This window comes from Struthio camelus, chromosome 16 (genome assembly GCF_040807025.1).
Source record: "Struthio camelus isolate bStrCam1 chromosome 16, bStrCam1.hap1, whole genome shotgun sequence".
Lineage (NCBI taxonomy): Eukaryota > Metazoa > Chordata > Aves > Struthioniformes > Struthionidae > Struthio > Struthio camelus.
Genome location: NC_090957.1, coordinates 21,591,037 through 21,608,652, shown reverse-complemented (window position 1 = coordinate 21,608,652; position 17,616 = coordinate 21,591,037). Strand labels below are relative to the sequence as shown.

The window sequence follows — 17,616 nt, the reverse complement described above, 5'->3', positions numbered from 1 at the left end:
TGCTAAACAAGCTCATGAAAGAGCTTTGAGTTATTAAGGTGAAAAGAGATGCACTGAAGGCATTGGGTTGTAGCAGTGTGTGGGTCCATCTACTGGTTGTACTAAAAAATTGTTAGTTGTCTCACTGGGAAAAGAACTTGATTTCTGGTCTCTGATATCAACGCTGAAGAAGAAAATTCTTTGAAAATACTGACTAGGCAAGTATGAGTAAGAATAACTCACCACCAGTTACTTGGGGCATCCTACACATTTTGAGAGCTGACCGCAAGTATGCCTCTCTACTAACACCTGAGTATCTCCCATTTCCATGTTTTCCCCACGCAGTCCTGTGAGACACCAGGCTACCAAAGTATTGCAGATGGAGACTATGGGAACTAAGTAGATCTACAGTGCAGTCTGCTGAGCGCTATAAATATGACCCCATGTTAGCAACCTGCCCTGGAAGCACCGAGCTGTGAGCTAGTTTGCTTTTATTTAGAGCCAGTTTGGGTATCTCTACCATGTGCTTCAGAGCAGACAGAACTGGAGGAACAGAGAGCAGCTGATAAGGATATACAAAGACATTGATACTGAAATACTGCATAGAGCTTTGGTATCCACAAGAGTAACTGAAAAAATTGAGGGAGTGAAGAAAAATTACCTTAAATGCTTCCAGAGGTTTAGAATATATCTCACAGTGAGAAACTTATAACAGCTCAATGTGTTGGGTTTACCCAAAAGGTTGAAAGATGATTACGTTACAAAATTAAAGTACTTTTCTGGGGAGGAAATACACGGTACTAATCAGTTTCTTAAGCTAGTAGAGAAAGGTGTAACAAGGCCAAGTGCCTGGAAGCTGAATTCAGACATCTTCAAGGTAAAAATTAAGCACATCTTTTTGCTGGAGAATGTACTTAACCACTGGGACAAATTACCAATGGCACTGCTGAATTCTCTTGCTTGTGATATCTCCAGATCAAAGTGAGGTATTTTTTGGAAGATATACCTTAGCATAGTATAAGCTATCCTTATGTCAAGCCAGTTACTGGGTACAGTATGGAGATTACTGGGTAAAATGCATTGGCATATGATGTATGAGAGGTCAGAGCAGATGATCTAAAGACCCTTCTGACCTTAATTATCAAGAATGGATTGTATTTTCTGGTTTTATACACTCACACCCACTCACACTAACAGAAGCAAAACACAAAATCCCCAGGAGAACCAGGAGAAACCTGAAGAGTTTTTAAGGACGTTGATCTACTCTTGGCACTTCTCTTTGCTGCCGGAAGGTGGCATATAGGGCATTTACATTCTATATTGTGTTGTATTGTGGAGAGAAACTGGGAAGTTTTTAGGCATATCTGCAGATCTGAACAAGACCCATTCACCATTAAGTCCTGGTTAATCACTCTTCATGATTAAATATCTACAATAAGAACGTATGCATGACTAAAACCATAAATACAGTGACCACAAAGAAAGTCAGAATGTCAGAAAGTCAGGAAAGAGCATTAATTGTTTTCACCCTTGTGTTTTTTGCATTCAGTACTTGAATTTCAAAATGAAAATATTGAGATAAATTCCAACTTTCACGTGAAAACTGTTGGGCTAATTTCTTATCCAGTGTGAAGCTTGAAAAAGGAGAATAAACACTCATCTAATCACTTACATTCAGTATAGTTTAGACCACGATCAGTACAGAGTAAGCAGACAATAAAACTTTAAGCAGTTGAGTACTCCCACTGACTCCAGTAGGATTATTCAGAGGCCTGAAATGAAGGTTGCCTATTCAGAATAGGAAAAGGAAGAAAAATGAAAATTCATATCTGCTACACTGGAAGCCAAGAGTCTCACCCTGCTAGCCGGAGGGACAAATGATTAGAATTTATGATCTGGAGCTCAGAAAACAGAGTTCTGTCCCCTGCGCTGACACAGGCTTTCACAGGGTAACTCCCTATTTAACACAGGTTTTTGTTTGATCGAGGAAATGTCGCATCACTTTGTCTAGTAATGCCCCAATGATCCAACCTGATGCAGAGCTAAATAACGGAAGAGTGTATGAGAAAGAATAATATTATAATGAGGGAGGCAAATAATGATGATAGATAATGGGGAACCTGAGGATAACATGAGCGTTTCACTGTAGTAGCACAAAATCCCCAGCCCAGGTTCCTCATCTGATTTATATCTGAAAGTTTATAGATAGTATAAGTAGTGAATAATATTATTTAACTATAGAAAGAAATATAGCTGGGGTTTCAAAAGGCATTTAATGAGCTTACGTATCCAGGAGGCTCTAAAACCAACTATTTTCAAATTAAGAAAAAAAACTTTGGCTTGAATGTGACTTGTTATCTTGGTGGTAAAAAGCCCTCATTCAGACGTTAATTTTTCTCTCAACAGCCACAACTAGGAAGAGATAATCCATAAAAGCCACTTTCTAATGGGAAAAAAACATGAAAACATAACTGATGCATGTGCACCGGCCACTGCTGCGAGATGGCAATGTGAAACAGCAGCATTGTCTCCAACCACCAGAAGATTAGTACGTAGGGTTAGTGGCAAGCGTCAGACAGAGAGATGTGATCAAGCCACTCCTAAGTAACAGTGTGCAGCCAGCATGTTTTCTCTAGAGCTGTATTGTAAGTTTTGAAAGAACATCCTTGTGTCAACAGTGGAAACACCCAATAGCTGCTCCTTCTGAGCCCCCCACTGCCTCCTACTCCAGACCCCCCCTACAAGGAAATGAATGGGAGTAATTTTGGAAACGGGGAAAAAGTCTTAGTTACGAATATTCCAAGAAAGCTAAACTTATTAATGCTCACATATTGCAAAAATTCTGTGGATGGTTTTGTATGAGTTGAGGCTGTTTACTGTATAAGCAGAAAGGAAGTAAGCAGAATAACAGGAAAAAGGAGACTGTCACATCTTCAGCAGTATTGCAGTTATTCTTTCAAATTTGGACGACTGAAGTTGTTTTTCTTTAAATCTATCATATCCCTAGTAGAGAAGATGATCTTCAGGATATTATGTGATAACCTTGTCCCCTTCTGCAAACAGATGGCATTGTAAGGTAGTGTCATCCTTAAAATGGCAATTTTTGTCTCCTCCGGAGTCTTGTCTTTTCTCCTCCCCCCTCTTTTTTTTGAAAGGGCGCGTGTAAGGACATATAATGGGACCTATAACCACTGCTTATTTTCCTTGTTATGATCGTGATCATATCATAATTATTAATATTTGAACTTTATATAGTGCCCTCAGCAAACCTGAAAATAAGGAAACACCTTTTACTGCATACAGTAAGACTTTGTATTTGTTGTGCTATTCAAAATGCTTAAATTGTTTCTCACAACCCAACTTCATGTTTAAGATGTTATCCAAAATCACCACTCATAGCACATGGAAGCAATTTCATTCATCCATTAACTCCATTGATTTTAAGCTTACTTCAACAGGATTATAGTAGAGATTAATATATGTACCATCTGAATATCATCTAATGCTTCCTAAAGGACTAGGTAGAAAATACTAAACAAATAAGAAAGTTAAAATGCCCTCAGCATTCCCTCCAAAGAGGTAAAAATACACCTCTCTGAAACCATATATACTTGTAAAGGAAACAAAAACTTGCAATTCTCATAGGTTACAGTTAATCTTTGGAGAAGATGAAAAAAATATTAATCAAAGGATCTAACTGGGAGTTTGAGAACTACAGATAGAAATGGAAAAGTAATTCTAACACCATCAGATAATATAATGGAAATTTGCCATTCCAGAAGTATACAAGAGTTATCAGTTAGGCTCTGAAGAAAAAGCAGTTGTCACAAGTTAGTGCAGCAGAAACCTCAGTGGTGACCCTCTCAGGGAAGGAAGGGCCTTTGCACCCTGCAATTATTTCCTGCCTCTAAATTGTTTTCAAGAGTAGCCCAGATAAGGAAGAGCAGCGTAACCCAGAATAGCATCGCTTAAGCCATGCGGTCTACATGGAAAGCTTTTTCCAGAGGACAACACTGACTTCAGAACAAACTGCTATTGCTTTTTGGTGTCCTCGACCCTGAAAGTCCGTGTTCTGCAGCATTGCGCGTATAGCCCAGTGTCTTTGTAAGTGTGGTGTGTAACAGGGTAGAAATTGGACCTCTCTGTACTTTTAGCACATATGCAGAGTTTTAAAAACTCTCCATTAAGTGTTCACAAAGTCAATCCAAATGACTTAAGTGTTCTGGTCTATTGCTGTCCCTAGTAACAGGGTCAAATGATTCAGCAGAAACCTTTCTTAGTATAATCCTCCAGAGGTAGATGAATACACAGTTGATGGAATTTGGATATGTTCCCAAGCTGCTACGTTGCTTGGGTCCAGAAGCTCACAATAAATGAGTTTAATCAGGAAACATCTCTCTATCCGATACGAATGTCTAATGGCACTAGTTTGTACTTTCAGCTGCCAAAGACAGGAGCTGGCTTAGTAGTGAAGAGCCCAGTGAGCTCAAGGTTTCAGAACAAACAGCTCTCCTTGGAGATTAAAGGGTTGCGAAAGATGTTACGAGACAGCCAGAGGGAGGGTTTTGCCTCTTACTAAAGCAGTTAATGCAGCACATGCCTCAACTATTCAAACCTATCTGAAAACATTTATTTTAAAAGCTGTATTTTAACAAGTACTCTGCTTTAGACCATCGCTGTTTTATTTTCAGTGAAGTCCTCTTATAATTCAGTTTTGTTGTCTTTATTTTTTATCTGACCTGCTAAAAACTGAGTTTGTAACATTTCTGCAGTATAAAGACTCAACTGGCCATCTGAACAATTGACTATAAAGCAGTAGGAAGGTCCTGTGAGTCCCTGCAAAGTGCCTGTGGCTAAGAGATATTGTTTGAAAAGCAAGTTTGATAGCAGAATAGCTATACAGTCTTAAAAATGGGACCATCTAGAACAACATTCTGTACACCTGCATGGTTTGCAGGATTACATATAGTATGAAAGAGAGAGGTGGTTAGGGGAAGAATCGGTGGTCTACCCTACTTACATACATAGACCTATTCTAAAAAACTGCAGCTCACAGAAATGTTTGTCCCAGCTGTGGATTTCATCCCTTGTATTTTGACAGTCTAAATCACCATTTTTTCCATTATATTGTTGTTGCTTTTTGAAAGTGATGAGTAATCTGAAATCTGATAGTCCTGTAATAGGCACAGCAAAAACAGCATGAGTTGCACGTTGGTGTTCTTGTGCTTTGGTTTGCCAGGTGCCATTTAGGTCTTGGCTCCTCTGGTATGATCAGACAAATCTAATTTTTGCATGTAGCATACACAAACATACACAACACATGCAAAATATATCTAAGTGTGTCCAGGATACAAACTGAAGCACTTAGAAGTTAGGAAATGTCAGATTAAGTTTGCCCTGAAGTAGCTTTTATTGAGCTCCTTAGGATGTATGCATTACAATATAACTTACTTATATCAGTAATCATACTATTTTTATACAAGTCTCCTGCTTAATTTAGTACTAGACTTCTACTGCAAAGAGTCAGAGCTGAGTCATGAAGGGCATTTATGTTGTTAAAACTCTGTTTCATTTATTACAGAAGTTGCAAGGCATGAGCTTGAGAAGGTTTTCAGGAGGAGAAGGGATGATTGACCAGTTAGAGCAGCTGGATAGTTCCTTGCACGATTGAGCACATCTCTCCATTAGCTACAAATAGCTAGATGATACCAGGTAAGTTACTTCAGCCAAATTTTCCCAGATAGTCATTAACTGCATCTTCCACTCTTTTGTGACGATACATTCATTAACGTCTGTGAAGTATTCAGATAACATAGAGATGAGCATGGAAAAGCCCAGGAGGAAATGACTAATTCCATCTGCAGAGAAAGATGTGATGATCGTGCAATAAGTGAAGCCATCAGCAATACGCTGAATGGCAAGGATAAGATAACATACTGAATAACTTTTGCTTGAAAGATTCCCGTGGTGTTACAGATCGCATAGAATGCATGTACATAAAGAAGTCCGTTAAAAGCTCCATAAACTAGAACTACCTAGCATTTGAGTGCCTGATTTTGCTGCCTTAGCATTCTTTAGTGTAGTTTTTGATCTGCAAATTCCTAAAATGTAAAAGATAGAACGAGAATTCTCTCAGAAAAAAATCATATTTTTTCCAATCCCGTTCTTTCAGTGAGGTGCATTATTTTTATTAATCTGTTTCTCTTCTCTTTAATTTGATATCTTTTCCCACCCACCCCCCCAAAAATAATAAGCCAGTCAGAATCAGATACTTCATATGGAAAATTCCAGTGTGGATAATTACATTTTTATTTAGTTTTATGAGCTACTGAAGAAGGGGCCTTATAATAGAAAATGTTAGGTGACCTTAAGCATAGACAGCACTTTCAGCTCTGCTTGGAGGTATTTCCAAATGAGCAGGAACGACATGTGATGACCTTCTGTGGAAGCTTTTCAATAGACTCCCTCTTTCCTTGCCTTTGCTCAACAGAAAGGGCTTAGATTTTCCTTTCTGTGTGGCCACATCATCAAACGCAACGTAGGATAGGCAGACACAGCGGAGCACTTAGTCATGCACAGCTACAGAATCTGTGGTTAAGAACAGTTCAGAAAAGGTCCTTTTAAAACAATCCAGAGGACAGAACTTAGAAAAAAAAAAAAAAATCTGCCATGAGAAAATTTGTACTGAGATCCTAGCCTGTTTACGATCAAAAACTTTTCTTTATGGCAATTTTAATACTTAAGATGGAATCAAGATTTCAGACTTGCTGTCCAAGTTCATAATAGACTGTATTTAAAAAATAATTTTATTTTCTTGACCTTAGGGTATTTTGGAGCAAATTTATCCACTGAAGCTAGGGAATACAAATAAGACATGCTGTTAAGTTTTCTCACATGCATGTGTGTCGACATGTATTCTGTGTTCAAGCCAAACAAAGTAATATTCTTACCAAAATTCTGAAAATCCAGTCTACTAACATATTTTTATTCTGTGCAATTTGTTTACACTATACATTGAACTAAAAGTGGATAATAACCAAAAGGTCTGCTGGTTTCACTTTTGTGCCAGTTTCACTTTCGTTTTGGTTCCTTCTGATTCGTTCCTCTTTTTGACTGTTGAACTAGTGCAGTGCCACACGGTTTGGGTTGCTAGCACTGTGGAGGAACGTCTGCTACTTAGTTAAACAAACCTTTATTAGATTTAATGGGACAATTTCTAATAACGATCGACTGTGTAAGAACTTATTTATAACAAATTAATGTTTGTGAAGTTTTCTGTCTTATTTCCATTAGTCAGAATACCTTCATAAACTTGAAGCTGTGCTGATTTACTTCCACAGAGCGTTTGCTCTCTGCACCTGGCTCACTGCATCCTTGTCCCAGTCATTTAATCTCTGGGTCATAATTCTGATTATAAAAGAGGAACGGTACTTATCCAGACTTCTCCTTGGGTGTGCTGCGAGGCTTGTATGAACAACATTTGAAACCCTCAGATAGAATGGGCCAGAGCAGTACATAGCAGTTGTTATTTAGCAATGGTTTTATGTACTCAATGTTGATCTGTTGAGAAGGTTTCAGCACCAGAAGGATTTCTGATAAGCTGCAGGGAGGGAGTGCTGGACTTCTCATTCAGCTGTTAGTGTTCTTGTTACCAAAGGCTTCCTTCCCCACTGGTACTATCTCTGCAGCTGTTAGGGCGGTGAATAAATCTGTGGGCACTTCTTTGATGATCCCCACTTTTTTTTTTTTTTTTTTTGCAAATAATCTAATTATTCAAACAAACCTGTTTATAGATAAGTAAATATTTTAATAGAGACAAATGGATTTCTGATCTTTGTGCAAATTATTCTCCCTTAAAATATAAGCCTTTCACCTGCAGCTCTCGCCTCCATCTGGGAGGGGTAAATGAATTAGCAGTTGTCAGTCCCAGCAGGAGAGACTGCCCCAGAACGGGTCTCTGTGCCCCCAACACATCAGCTGGGGGCAAAGACACCTGGAGCAGGCACTCGATGGAAATGTTACTGGGGGAGAGATGATACCTACAATCAAAGCTCAAAGGCAGGTTGAAATCCGGCCTACATAATTAATCTGTCTCACAGATTGCAACAACTGGAACTAGCAGGCCTGCTTCAAAGGTGGTCCCAGGCAGGACGGGCATGGAGAATTCATCAGCTTTTTCACTACCTGACGACGGTCTCCTCGCTTCAGGTCAGGTCCCAAAGGGAAGGCGCTGGCGTGCCTGCAAGGTAAGGCGGCACTGGCGTGTGCCAAGGCAGGGCGAAGGAGTGTCACAGCTGGGCCCACGCTGTGGACGGACACCGGATGTGGCTACGCGGAGCTGCCGAGCCCAGTGCTTTCACTGATGCTGCTGTGCTATTCCGGGTGCCTTTTCCCAGGCTGGCGCAGCAGCGAAGCCCACACACGGGTGCAATTCGCGTGGGAGGTGGGCGCTGCAGCCTTCCCAGGGCGAGGGCGAGCGCCCTGCGCCTTCTGCCCTGCATGCCCTGGCCCATGCCCCCTGCGCTGTGGCCTGCCCCGGGCAGCCCGCCCCGTGCTCGATACCCCCTGCCCCGGGCAGCCCTTCGCGCCGCTGCCCGGTGCGCAGCGCAGCGCGTGTCCCCTGCCCCGCGCCGGTTCACGCGGCCGGCGGGGACTGAGCGCAGCGGCGCGGCGCGGGGTCAGGGCGGGTGAGGCGCGGCGGCGCCTGCCCCTTTAAAGAGGGCGCCGGCGGAGCGGGGTGCCCATGTGGAGGTGCTCCATGCCTTGTTGTCCTCCGCGCCGATTGGCCCGCGGCGCGATGACATATTTTAATAGGATGCAAACGCACTGCGGGGGGAGGATCGCCCGGAAAACCCGGCAGCGGGACGGCGCCGCCGCACGGCCGGGCCGCCTCGCTCGCAGCTCCGACTTGGCGCCGCACCGGCGCGTCCGCGCGCGCCGGGGAGCTGGGGGCGACTCCGGGCACCGGCACCGCGAGGCGCCCCGCCCCGCGCCACGGGGCTCCCGCTGCCCCGGACAGCCCCGCGGCCATGGGGGCGCGGCCCCGGGCAGCCGCGCGGCCCCCGCCGCCGCCCGTCCACTGCCCCCGCGGCGGCCGCCGGCGGGCGGTGCCTGCCCGCGCCCACGGCCCGGCCCGGCGCGGCCGCTCCGTCCCGTCCGGCGGCCGGCGCTCCGCGCCGCGTCTTGGCGCCGCCCGCCGCGTAGTAGCGGGGCCGCGCCAGCGCTCGCCTGTTGTGTTTCTGTTACTCCCCGCCATCTTGTCGCCAGCGCTGCTGCCGTCGGGGCGAGCCGCGGGGCGGCGCGGCGCGTGCGGCCGGGCCCGCGCGACGCAGGAGGCGCCGTGAGGCGGCGGCGGCCGGCGACCCGCGCCATGAGCATCGAGACGCTGCTGGAGGCGGCGCGGTTCCTGGAGTGGCAGGCGCAGCAGCAACAGACCGCACGTGGTAAGGGGCCGCGCCGCCGCCCGCCGCGCCGCGCCCCGCCGCCTGTCAGCGCCGCCGCCGCCCCCGCCCGGCCGCCGGCCCGGCGGGACGCGAGGCGGCGGGGCCGGCGCGGCCGTGCCGGCGGGACGTGCCGCCGCCTCGCCGAGGGGGCGCGGGCGGGCGGCGCTCCGCGGGGCGGGGGGGGGGGCGAAGGGGGGGACCGTGAGGCGCGGGGCGCTTCCCGTGCCCGCTGCCGGCGCCCGCGGCGGGGCCCGCGCGGGCCTGAGGGGGCGGTGGCGGCGGCGGGGCGGGGGGAGCCTGGGCCGCCCCCGCGCGGGGGAGCGGCCCCGAGCGGCTGGCGCACTCTTCTTCCCTCCCCCCCCCACCGCCGGGCGCGCTCTTTGCGCGGGCGGCGGCCCGGGGTCCCCCGCGCCCCCCGGGGCCGCCCCCTCCCCGCCCGGGGCGCGCCGCCGCCGCCGCCGAGCGCTGCGTGTCCGCGCGCCGCGCCGCCGCGGGCGGGGCGGGGGCGGGGCCCGCCGCGCGTGACGCGCCAGGCGCCGCCCTCCACCACGTGCGCGCGGCCCCGCCCTCTCCGCGTCGCGCGGGGGGCGGGGACCCGGCCCGGCCCGCGCGGCCCCCGTGGCGAGCGCCGCGGGGAGGCGGCGGTTGCGCCGCGCGCGGCCCGGCCCGGCCCCGCCCGCGCGCGGGCCGGCAGCTCTGCGGGCAGCCGGCGAGCGGCGTGGGCCTGCGCCGCCGCCCCGGCCCGGCCCGGCCCGCCGCGGCGGGAACCCGCCCGGCGCCGCGCCTGCCGTGCCGCTGCCTTCAGCCCTGCGCCTGTTCTTTGTCGGCCTTCCTCTAGGGGCCGTTCGCCCCCCCCCCCCCACCGGCGGACGCCAGCTTCCCCACAGGAAAAATCACATCTCTGTGTGAGGTGGTGTGTGGTTTTTTTCGTTTTTTTTTTTTTTTTGTTTGCTTGTGTTAGGGTGTTAGCGCAGTGCTCGTGCTGTCGGCTAATCACTTGTGAAGGAAAATTCCTGAAAAAAAACCTGCTGTAGAATCTTTTTTGTTTTACTTCTATGTTGTAAAGGGTGATGGAGCTCTAGTGCAGCATTAGCTCAGTGACACGAGTGCGTACCCGCCGCAGAAGCGAGGAGGAGAGCTCTCTTTGTGTGTCACTGCTGTGGGATGTAGCTGGAAATCTATTGTTTCAGTGATGAGTCATGCAGGAGATAGTAGATGTTATGAAGCAAGACAGCTTGGAGACGTGCAGGGGCAAAAGACTTCCCGCATAACAATCCAAAATGGGAGTTTATGGGCTACCATAGTCCCCTTTTCCTAAGCTGATGTTAACGTCGTGGCTGAGGCTGGGAGTTTTGTCTGTATCCCAGAACAGCACTGCTTTAAGCTGAAGGAAGAGGCTCCGTGTGTCTGTTTTACGTGTGTGATGGTTTTATAGTCCTCCTAGTCAGTGCGCTCGCTGGCTAATGTTAATATTCTCAGTTCTGTGGTTCACAGATGGTGAACGTGCTCTGGATGTAGATGAAGTTAAATACTTGAGATGTGGTACTAGGCTATGTTGGTTATTACACTTTTTACCACTGGAAGGGATAGTAATTATTACCCAGCTACCCCACGCTAAGAGAATATTTTGTAAACTGATGCAACAAGTGAGGATCTAGAATCCATGGGAAGAAGTGCTGGCTGTAAGGCAGAGAGGGGCAAATGTGATCCAACAGCACACTGTTTGATCGTCTTTGAAGGCAGAAATTATTGTTGATCACGAAGGGCTTTCTATGTATAAGGAGAAGCATGCAAGAATGTGTAGGGATGCTATCTTTATACTGGAATCTGCCCCAGGTAGGGACTGCCCCAAGTGTTTGTACAGCAGCCAGTACAGCACTTCCCCAGGTAGAAGCAGATGCTTTGCGTTCTGTTGTAATAAACATAGTTATTGTTTCTGTTGTAATGGAACATATCAGGGATAAAATTAGTGACAGAGCAGAGGTGTCAGTGCAAACGGAGACTAGTTCAGGGAAGTCACTAATACCAGGAAGAGGACTGGCATGAGAGGGAGGAGGCAGTCGTTTGAACTTCAGGTAACAGGAAAATGGTAGGGGAGAACACAAGCAAAGATGTAGCTGGAAAACACTATTTGGGCAACAACAAAGTATTCAAGATTGGCTTCCTTCCCTTTCTTTCTTCTTCCTCTTCTCCTCCCTTCAGAGGCATGCTCTCATTTAAACAAGAATTCAGAGAAGTCTTGCAGGCTGTTTTACACCCACAGTTATACTGGGTAATTCTGAGAATCTGGTCTGGCCTTAAAAGCAATCCAGTTTGAGAACAACTTTAAAAAATCCAAAATAAAGTTAATTCAAGGCTATCGGGGTCTAAAGACGACGGAGCTACTCCTGAGCGCTTGGTTTTGCAAGGGAGAACAGCCACGAATCCCGGACGTCCCTGCTGTCCAGTGTAAATATGATGATGAACGTGATTCCCTGTATATGTCTCCAGCAAAGCAGACTGGGTAGGGCACACTGCTCTCAAACTTGCTCTGTTCTCTACTTCTGCAAAGTCACCACTGCTACAGCAAGGAACTGTCCACCTGGCAAAGGTAGCAGCACACAGTGCCTGTGCTGGCTGCCGTGGGAGCTCTGACGGACTGTCGTTTGTACGTTCAGTTCTTCATATAACGAAGCCAGAGCCTAGCTGGTAGGAGGGCCTAGACACCAACTAGATGGCAAAATGTAATAAATTCTTAGTCTGTTTCTTTTTCAAACCTAAGAGCAGAGGAGAAAAGTCTTCCATTCAGCCAGGCATTCCTCATCCTTCTTTTATGAGGAAGAAGACTGAAGGAAGGGGAGGGGGGGAAAGGAAGGTGTGGGATAAAGGAGAGCAGAATGATTTTGGGAGGGAAGAAAATGATTAAAGTAAGGCTGGCCCTCTTCTTGGGGATTTCTGGAAATGTGGAATGCTGCAGTATTTGCACGTGAAAACCTGCTGTATGAGAAATAGCCACTGGTGTAGAGTCATGCACAGTTCTCGTGTGAAACCGTGCAGGGGTGCAGATTAGACTATTTCATTATCCTGCTTAGATGTACATTATCCATCTGACCATCTTATCTCAATAAATCTACTGATGAAAACATAGCCTAGGGACCTGGATGAGCTCACATTGGCATCTGGCTCTGCCAGTGCTGTCAGTGTAAAGTGAATTTGGGCAAAGGACTTACCTGCTGGCCATTCATGAGATCAGCAGTTTCCTATCTGCCAAGGATACCAGGAGATTACGTTCGTTAGTGTTTGTAAAGCAGTCAGATTCCAGAGAGCAACAGAAAATAGATCAGTGTTAAAGCCATACAATCCTTCTGTGGCACAAAGATACAGGAATACCTGAGAGAGGCTGTCAGTGAGAGAAAGCTGTTTTTCCCACAGCACTATTGTAATTTGCTTTCTTGCATAGAATTGTGAGGGAGGCATCGCTTCTGCCTCATTATGAGGGGAATAGGTGCTTGGTAACCCTATCAGGTGAGAGTTTGTGTTCATTTTCAAAATGCCGTTGCTTTCAGCCAACCAAGAAATCCACAGTGGTGAGTCTTTCTTTGTCACAGGTTTTGCAGGAGTAGTTCAAGAAGGCCATGGCCAGCTTGAGTTCTGTCCAACTTGTTCTGCCTGTCTGGATAGGTTAGAGGCCGCTTCCCAGCTGGACAGGCATGGTAAAGGGCTGTATTTGTGTGTGGTTCATCACTGAAAAAGAGCTTTTTGAAAGCAAGAGAAAAAGGAGGAACCACTGAAGGAAGCAACAGTTAATTCATCTTCCCTTTCTCCTTGGACTTCCAGGGAAGTTAGGCCAGCTGCTTTTATCTTTGTCTGTTTAGTATTTATTTTCCAGGTTTACAGTTACTGGGTGCAACTTGAATGTTCTCAAGCTTTGGGGAGTAATGCAGGGTAAAGTTATTGGGAGAGCATTGTATACTACACTGTAATAAATTCACATTCTTTGGGACATGAACTGAGGCCTGCAAAACTATGAAACAAGTCCGTACCTTAACACCTATCCTTTTCTTCTACGTTGTACATTGCACTGTCAAACTGGAGATCCCTGAAGCACCCAGAAAAAGGCTGGTGGCGCAAGAGGTTTGATAAATCTATGTAGATACAGAAAAGGTGGTATGGCATCCGTATACTATCCGGTACAGTGGATATAGCATTTCCTCAGTTTTACAACTAAAACTGTGCTTGGCTTTTAGAATCGTGTCTTGCTGAGTTCATCATTGTGCTGATTTCTGCATCACACACATGGTTTCCAAATGTTTTCAGACCTGACGCAAGTATCTCAGAATGCCTAATTTCCCTAGTAGCAGCTGATGCTTTTGCCCTTGTCTGTTTTGTTTTCCATCAGACACGCATATGACTTTTTCTGCTCTTTCATCCTTTTTGATGAGTGGAAAATTAAACCGTATAGGCTTTGCTTTTTTTCATTGATAGCCAGAGTAGTTCCATTGCCCTCCCTCAGCTTTCTGAGGGACATTTATCATTTTGGGGAGTTGTTTGCAACACTATTTGGACTTGCCTGTATGGATAGGATGAAACTCTGTTACAGGCCACATTAATACACCTTAGTAAAAGTCAAGCAGCTTTTAATTTAGAACCTGCCCTGTTGTAACCCTGCGACACAACACAGTCAGTTTCTGTGTCCCTAGGTAGGTAATCAGGCACTATGTGCAGTATGGTTCAAACTGTGTTTACAAGATGTTTACCAAAAGTCTATTGGATGTTATATAAATATTTCAAAGAACATATGATGTTATATGATGTGCCTTAGAGACATTGCAACATATATGTGGATTTCTCTTTCTCTTTTCTGCTCCTTATTTCTTTTTCCAATAAATTAGTATATAATTGTTTATAATTATATAAACATTAAAAGTATATAATTTGCAGTATTTAATATTTCAAAAAGTAGGTGGTTATTATCTTCTGTAATTGATAGATGGGAAAAATGATGCTCACAGTGGTTAAAAAGCTAGTCTTACGGTTTTCCCTTTTAGTCTCACCTGAAAATCTGAGCTGAAAACTTCAGCTGTAAGTCTAGATTAATATAGTAAATTGTTGGCAGACTTTGGGACAGAACCTAGGAATTCTAATTCTCTGTCTTCTGTCTTAGACCAGTGATTAGACCCAGCTGTTTGGGTGTCTCTGTGCAGGTGGGTGAAGACCCAGCACCAGCTCGTGTCTAACATCTGTGTTTCGCCAGCAGCTTAGTGCTGTGCTCAGTGTAGTGTATCTCTAGTATCCCTCTCTCAGGTCTTATAAATGCGATATTGAGACATTGCTAAAAACTGCAGGGCTTTTATACCAGAGCTGGCTTGTACCTGGCTGGCTCAGGACGCACACAGATCTTGAATACAGCTGTCCATGCGGCCCTGTCCTTGGTCATTGTTGGTATGCTGCAGACAGCAAATTCACCTAAATTTCTTTCAAGAGAAGTTAAAGCACCCCTCAACAAATAATGCAGTGTTCATCTTTTTTCAGAGGCTTCCAGATACACCAGAGCTACGTTGCAGCCCCAAGGGAAGCCAGTGTCACGCTGAATGCATGGCAGGTGGAAATAACTCCCTTAGACATAACTGCAAGCTTGACTTTTTGGAGTCTGCATAGGCCTGCTGAAACCACAGAATAAATTGACAGCAGCGTCATTTCAGGAAAATAATTGCCTCACATAATCCTAACCTAGCCTATTACACAGCTGCTAGACTAAGTAGCTGTTGTGTTCACCCTTTTCTCCCTCTCCCTCCTCCCACCCAGAGCTCTGATCCTCAGTGATGTCTTGTGGCAATGAGGCCCATAGTGTAATCGTACTCAATCTTTGGAAAGATTTTCTTGTGTTCTGTTTTAAATTTGTTGCTGTTCAGGTATTTCAGATAGCCTTTTGATTTTTGGGGGTTATGAAATGAGGAGTTCCCAATTTGTACACCTTTGACTAAACTCTTGTTTCTGTCTCTTCTCAATCTGAGCACTCCCAGTCCTTCAGCCTCTCTTGTAGTGAAGCGTAAAATTCCTTGTGTCCATCATGCGTTTCTGAAGGTACCCTGCTTGTTTCTCCCTGCTGCATATCGCTCTTTTCTGACCTAGAGTTGAAGGGTTCAAGAATGAATATGTCTTAAGGGCAGGACATGCAGATTTTGGTCCATATAACATCAGTGCAATATTGTCTATATTGCTTTCTGGCCAGCCTGTATCTTGACTGTTGGGCACTATAGGCAGCTGGATGAGGTTGTGTTTTAGAACCGATATTATTTATAGCCTCTTTTTCTAACATCTGGAGCTATGCAATTCCCAAAAAGCACTATTCAGAGCAACTGGCTAGAGTTCTGATAGGAGATAGAGAGAAGTTACTCTTTTTTTCTTGCAGTTGTACCACTAGTCTATAGATTATGAATCTCACATTAGGAAACGCTTGCTGGAAGAGCCCTATATTTTGGGAGGGGGGGGCTTTTTGTATCATGTGATTGAATTGAATGGCCTGTTTTGCCCCAGAATTGCCCAAGATCAGAGTTCCAGGAGAGCACTGGAGAGACAGTGCTGTGTTTCACAAGTTGTAAAACTTTGGGCCCTGGCCATTCATCATCATTAAATGAGTCTCTGAATCTCTTTGGAAATGTAGAGTTATTGAAATTGGTATCCTGGCCAAAATCTGCAGTGAACTTAACACAGCTGAAACTGCAAGCGGAAGATGGGAGTGAGAGATTTCTGTTTCTCATAGCAGCATATTAAAACTGTTTTATGATAATGAGAGCGTTGTGACTAAAGATATTTGGTCCATTTTGGAAAGTATTTTAATGACTGATCGGTACTACATGTAAATATTCTCCTCAAACGAGGATCTGTTAATGCTACAGCTGATGGTAGTTGTAAATAAAAATATTCAAAACCAGACTTCTTGTAAAGGTAAGCAGATTGTTCAGTAGGAATAACGGTTACTGCCCATTCTCCACAGCTGTATGTAAATTGCATCTAGTTTCAATTTTAGTGGCATTTTGTTGCAGTTATTTGCACATTGGGAGTGCACTGATGATAGTGAAAATCTTTTCAGATGACACCTCTGCTCCAGCAGGATGATTCTGTAAATTAGAAGTTAAGTTTTGGAAGAGCCTTGCACCAAGACTTAAACTGATGTTGGTGTGAATTCAGAGATGACGTGGATGTTCATTACCCTCATAGGACTTCGAGTCCTTTGGATGATTAGGGAAGGCTTCTGACTCCTGGGCATATGTATTTCTGTTTTAATGGGCAGATACCTTTACATTTTTATCTTCTTTTCTTTTTCAAATAGGAAGATAGAAATTTCAAGAGAAATCTGCATATTCCCAGTTATTTTGATGAGGAGTAACTAGTGCCAGCCTCCTTTGGAAACAGCCCCTGTTACAGCCTTGTGATTGATAAACGATAGTGGCCTATCACTTTTGTTACAGGAATCTAGAAGTGTTACATAAACTAATGACAAACAAATATGCCTGGCTAACAAGCTGGTAGTCCAGCTACAGATCCGGCTTTGCTGTGACTCAGTATATGACATTAAGTCAGTCATTTACCCTGACTTTGCCTCAGTTTCTAGCATCTGTAAAGTACAAGCAGTACTTTGTCTCTCTTGAAGTTTGGCAGACTATTTGCATCTTTAGTGTTTGAGATCTACTTTTGAACAGGTGGATAAAGTGAGGTCTTGGATTTGCTTCTCAGCTGATATGGGTATGTCAGGTGTGTGGGCTTTTGTTTTAAAGAACATATTATTTATGATTTATTAAAGTCAGCTGAGGTTTACCATTATTTTTCTGACTAGTACATTTAAAGCACATCATAGTTCCAGTATGTTTCTACAGACTTCACAGTCTATCATGCTATCCCTGGAGGCAGAAAGGAAGGTGACAAGTTTCTCATGTGTGTGTTGGAGAACATGGGGTTGGATCCTCATTGTCTTCAAAGTTACTTTTTGCTGTGAACTGTGACACAGAAGTTGTTCAACTGGAAAGTAACTCCTTATCACAATAAATTAATTTTTCTCAGAATTCCTTAAAAATGCTGGTGCCAAATGGAGAAACACTGAAATGGCATCTTATGTAGAAACAGCTCTGGTCATTATCTGCCCAAGTAAAGTTCATCAGGTGATAGAGCAGAATCAATAGTAAATCATGTGCTGTTTGGTGCTTATTCTGCCCTT

The 17,616-nt window shown here is 45.3% G+C and overlaps 1 protein-coding gene across 3 annotated transcripts in view; it reads left to right on the top strand.

Annotated features, from left to right (window-relative positions):
- The window catches only part of MNT (MAX network transcriptional repressor), a 107,146-nt gene that overhangs the window by 49,375 nt on the left and 40,155 nt on the right, over positions 1 to 17,616 (top strand). Inside the window, exons 7-8 of one of the 3 annotated variants that reach the window (XM_068910374.1) lie at positions 5,561 to 5,691; positions 8,079 to 8,225. Coding sequence is in view for 1 of the 3 variants with exons in the window: in XM_068910372.1 (XP_068766473.1) it covers positions 9,350 to 9,422 (73 nt within the window). In the remaining 2 variants the exon portion in view is untranslated. Of the gene's footprint in view, positions 1 to 5,560; positions 5,692 to 8,078; positions 8,226 to 9,270; positions 9,423 to 10,313; positions 10,333 to 17,616 lie in introns of those variants that run through there. The other 2 variants (XM_068910372.1, XM_068910375.1) reach the window with 2 other exon arrangements.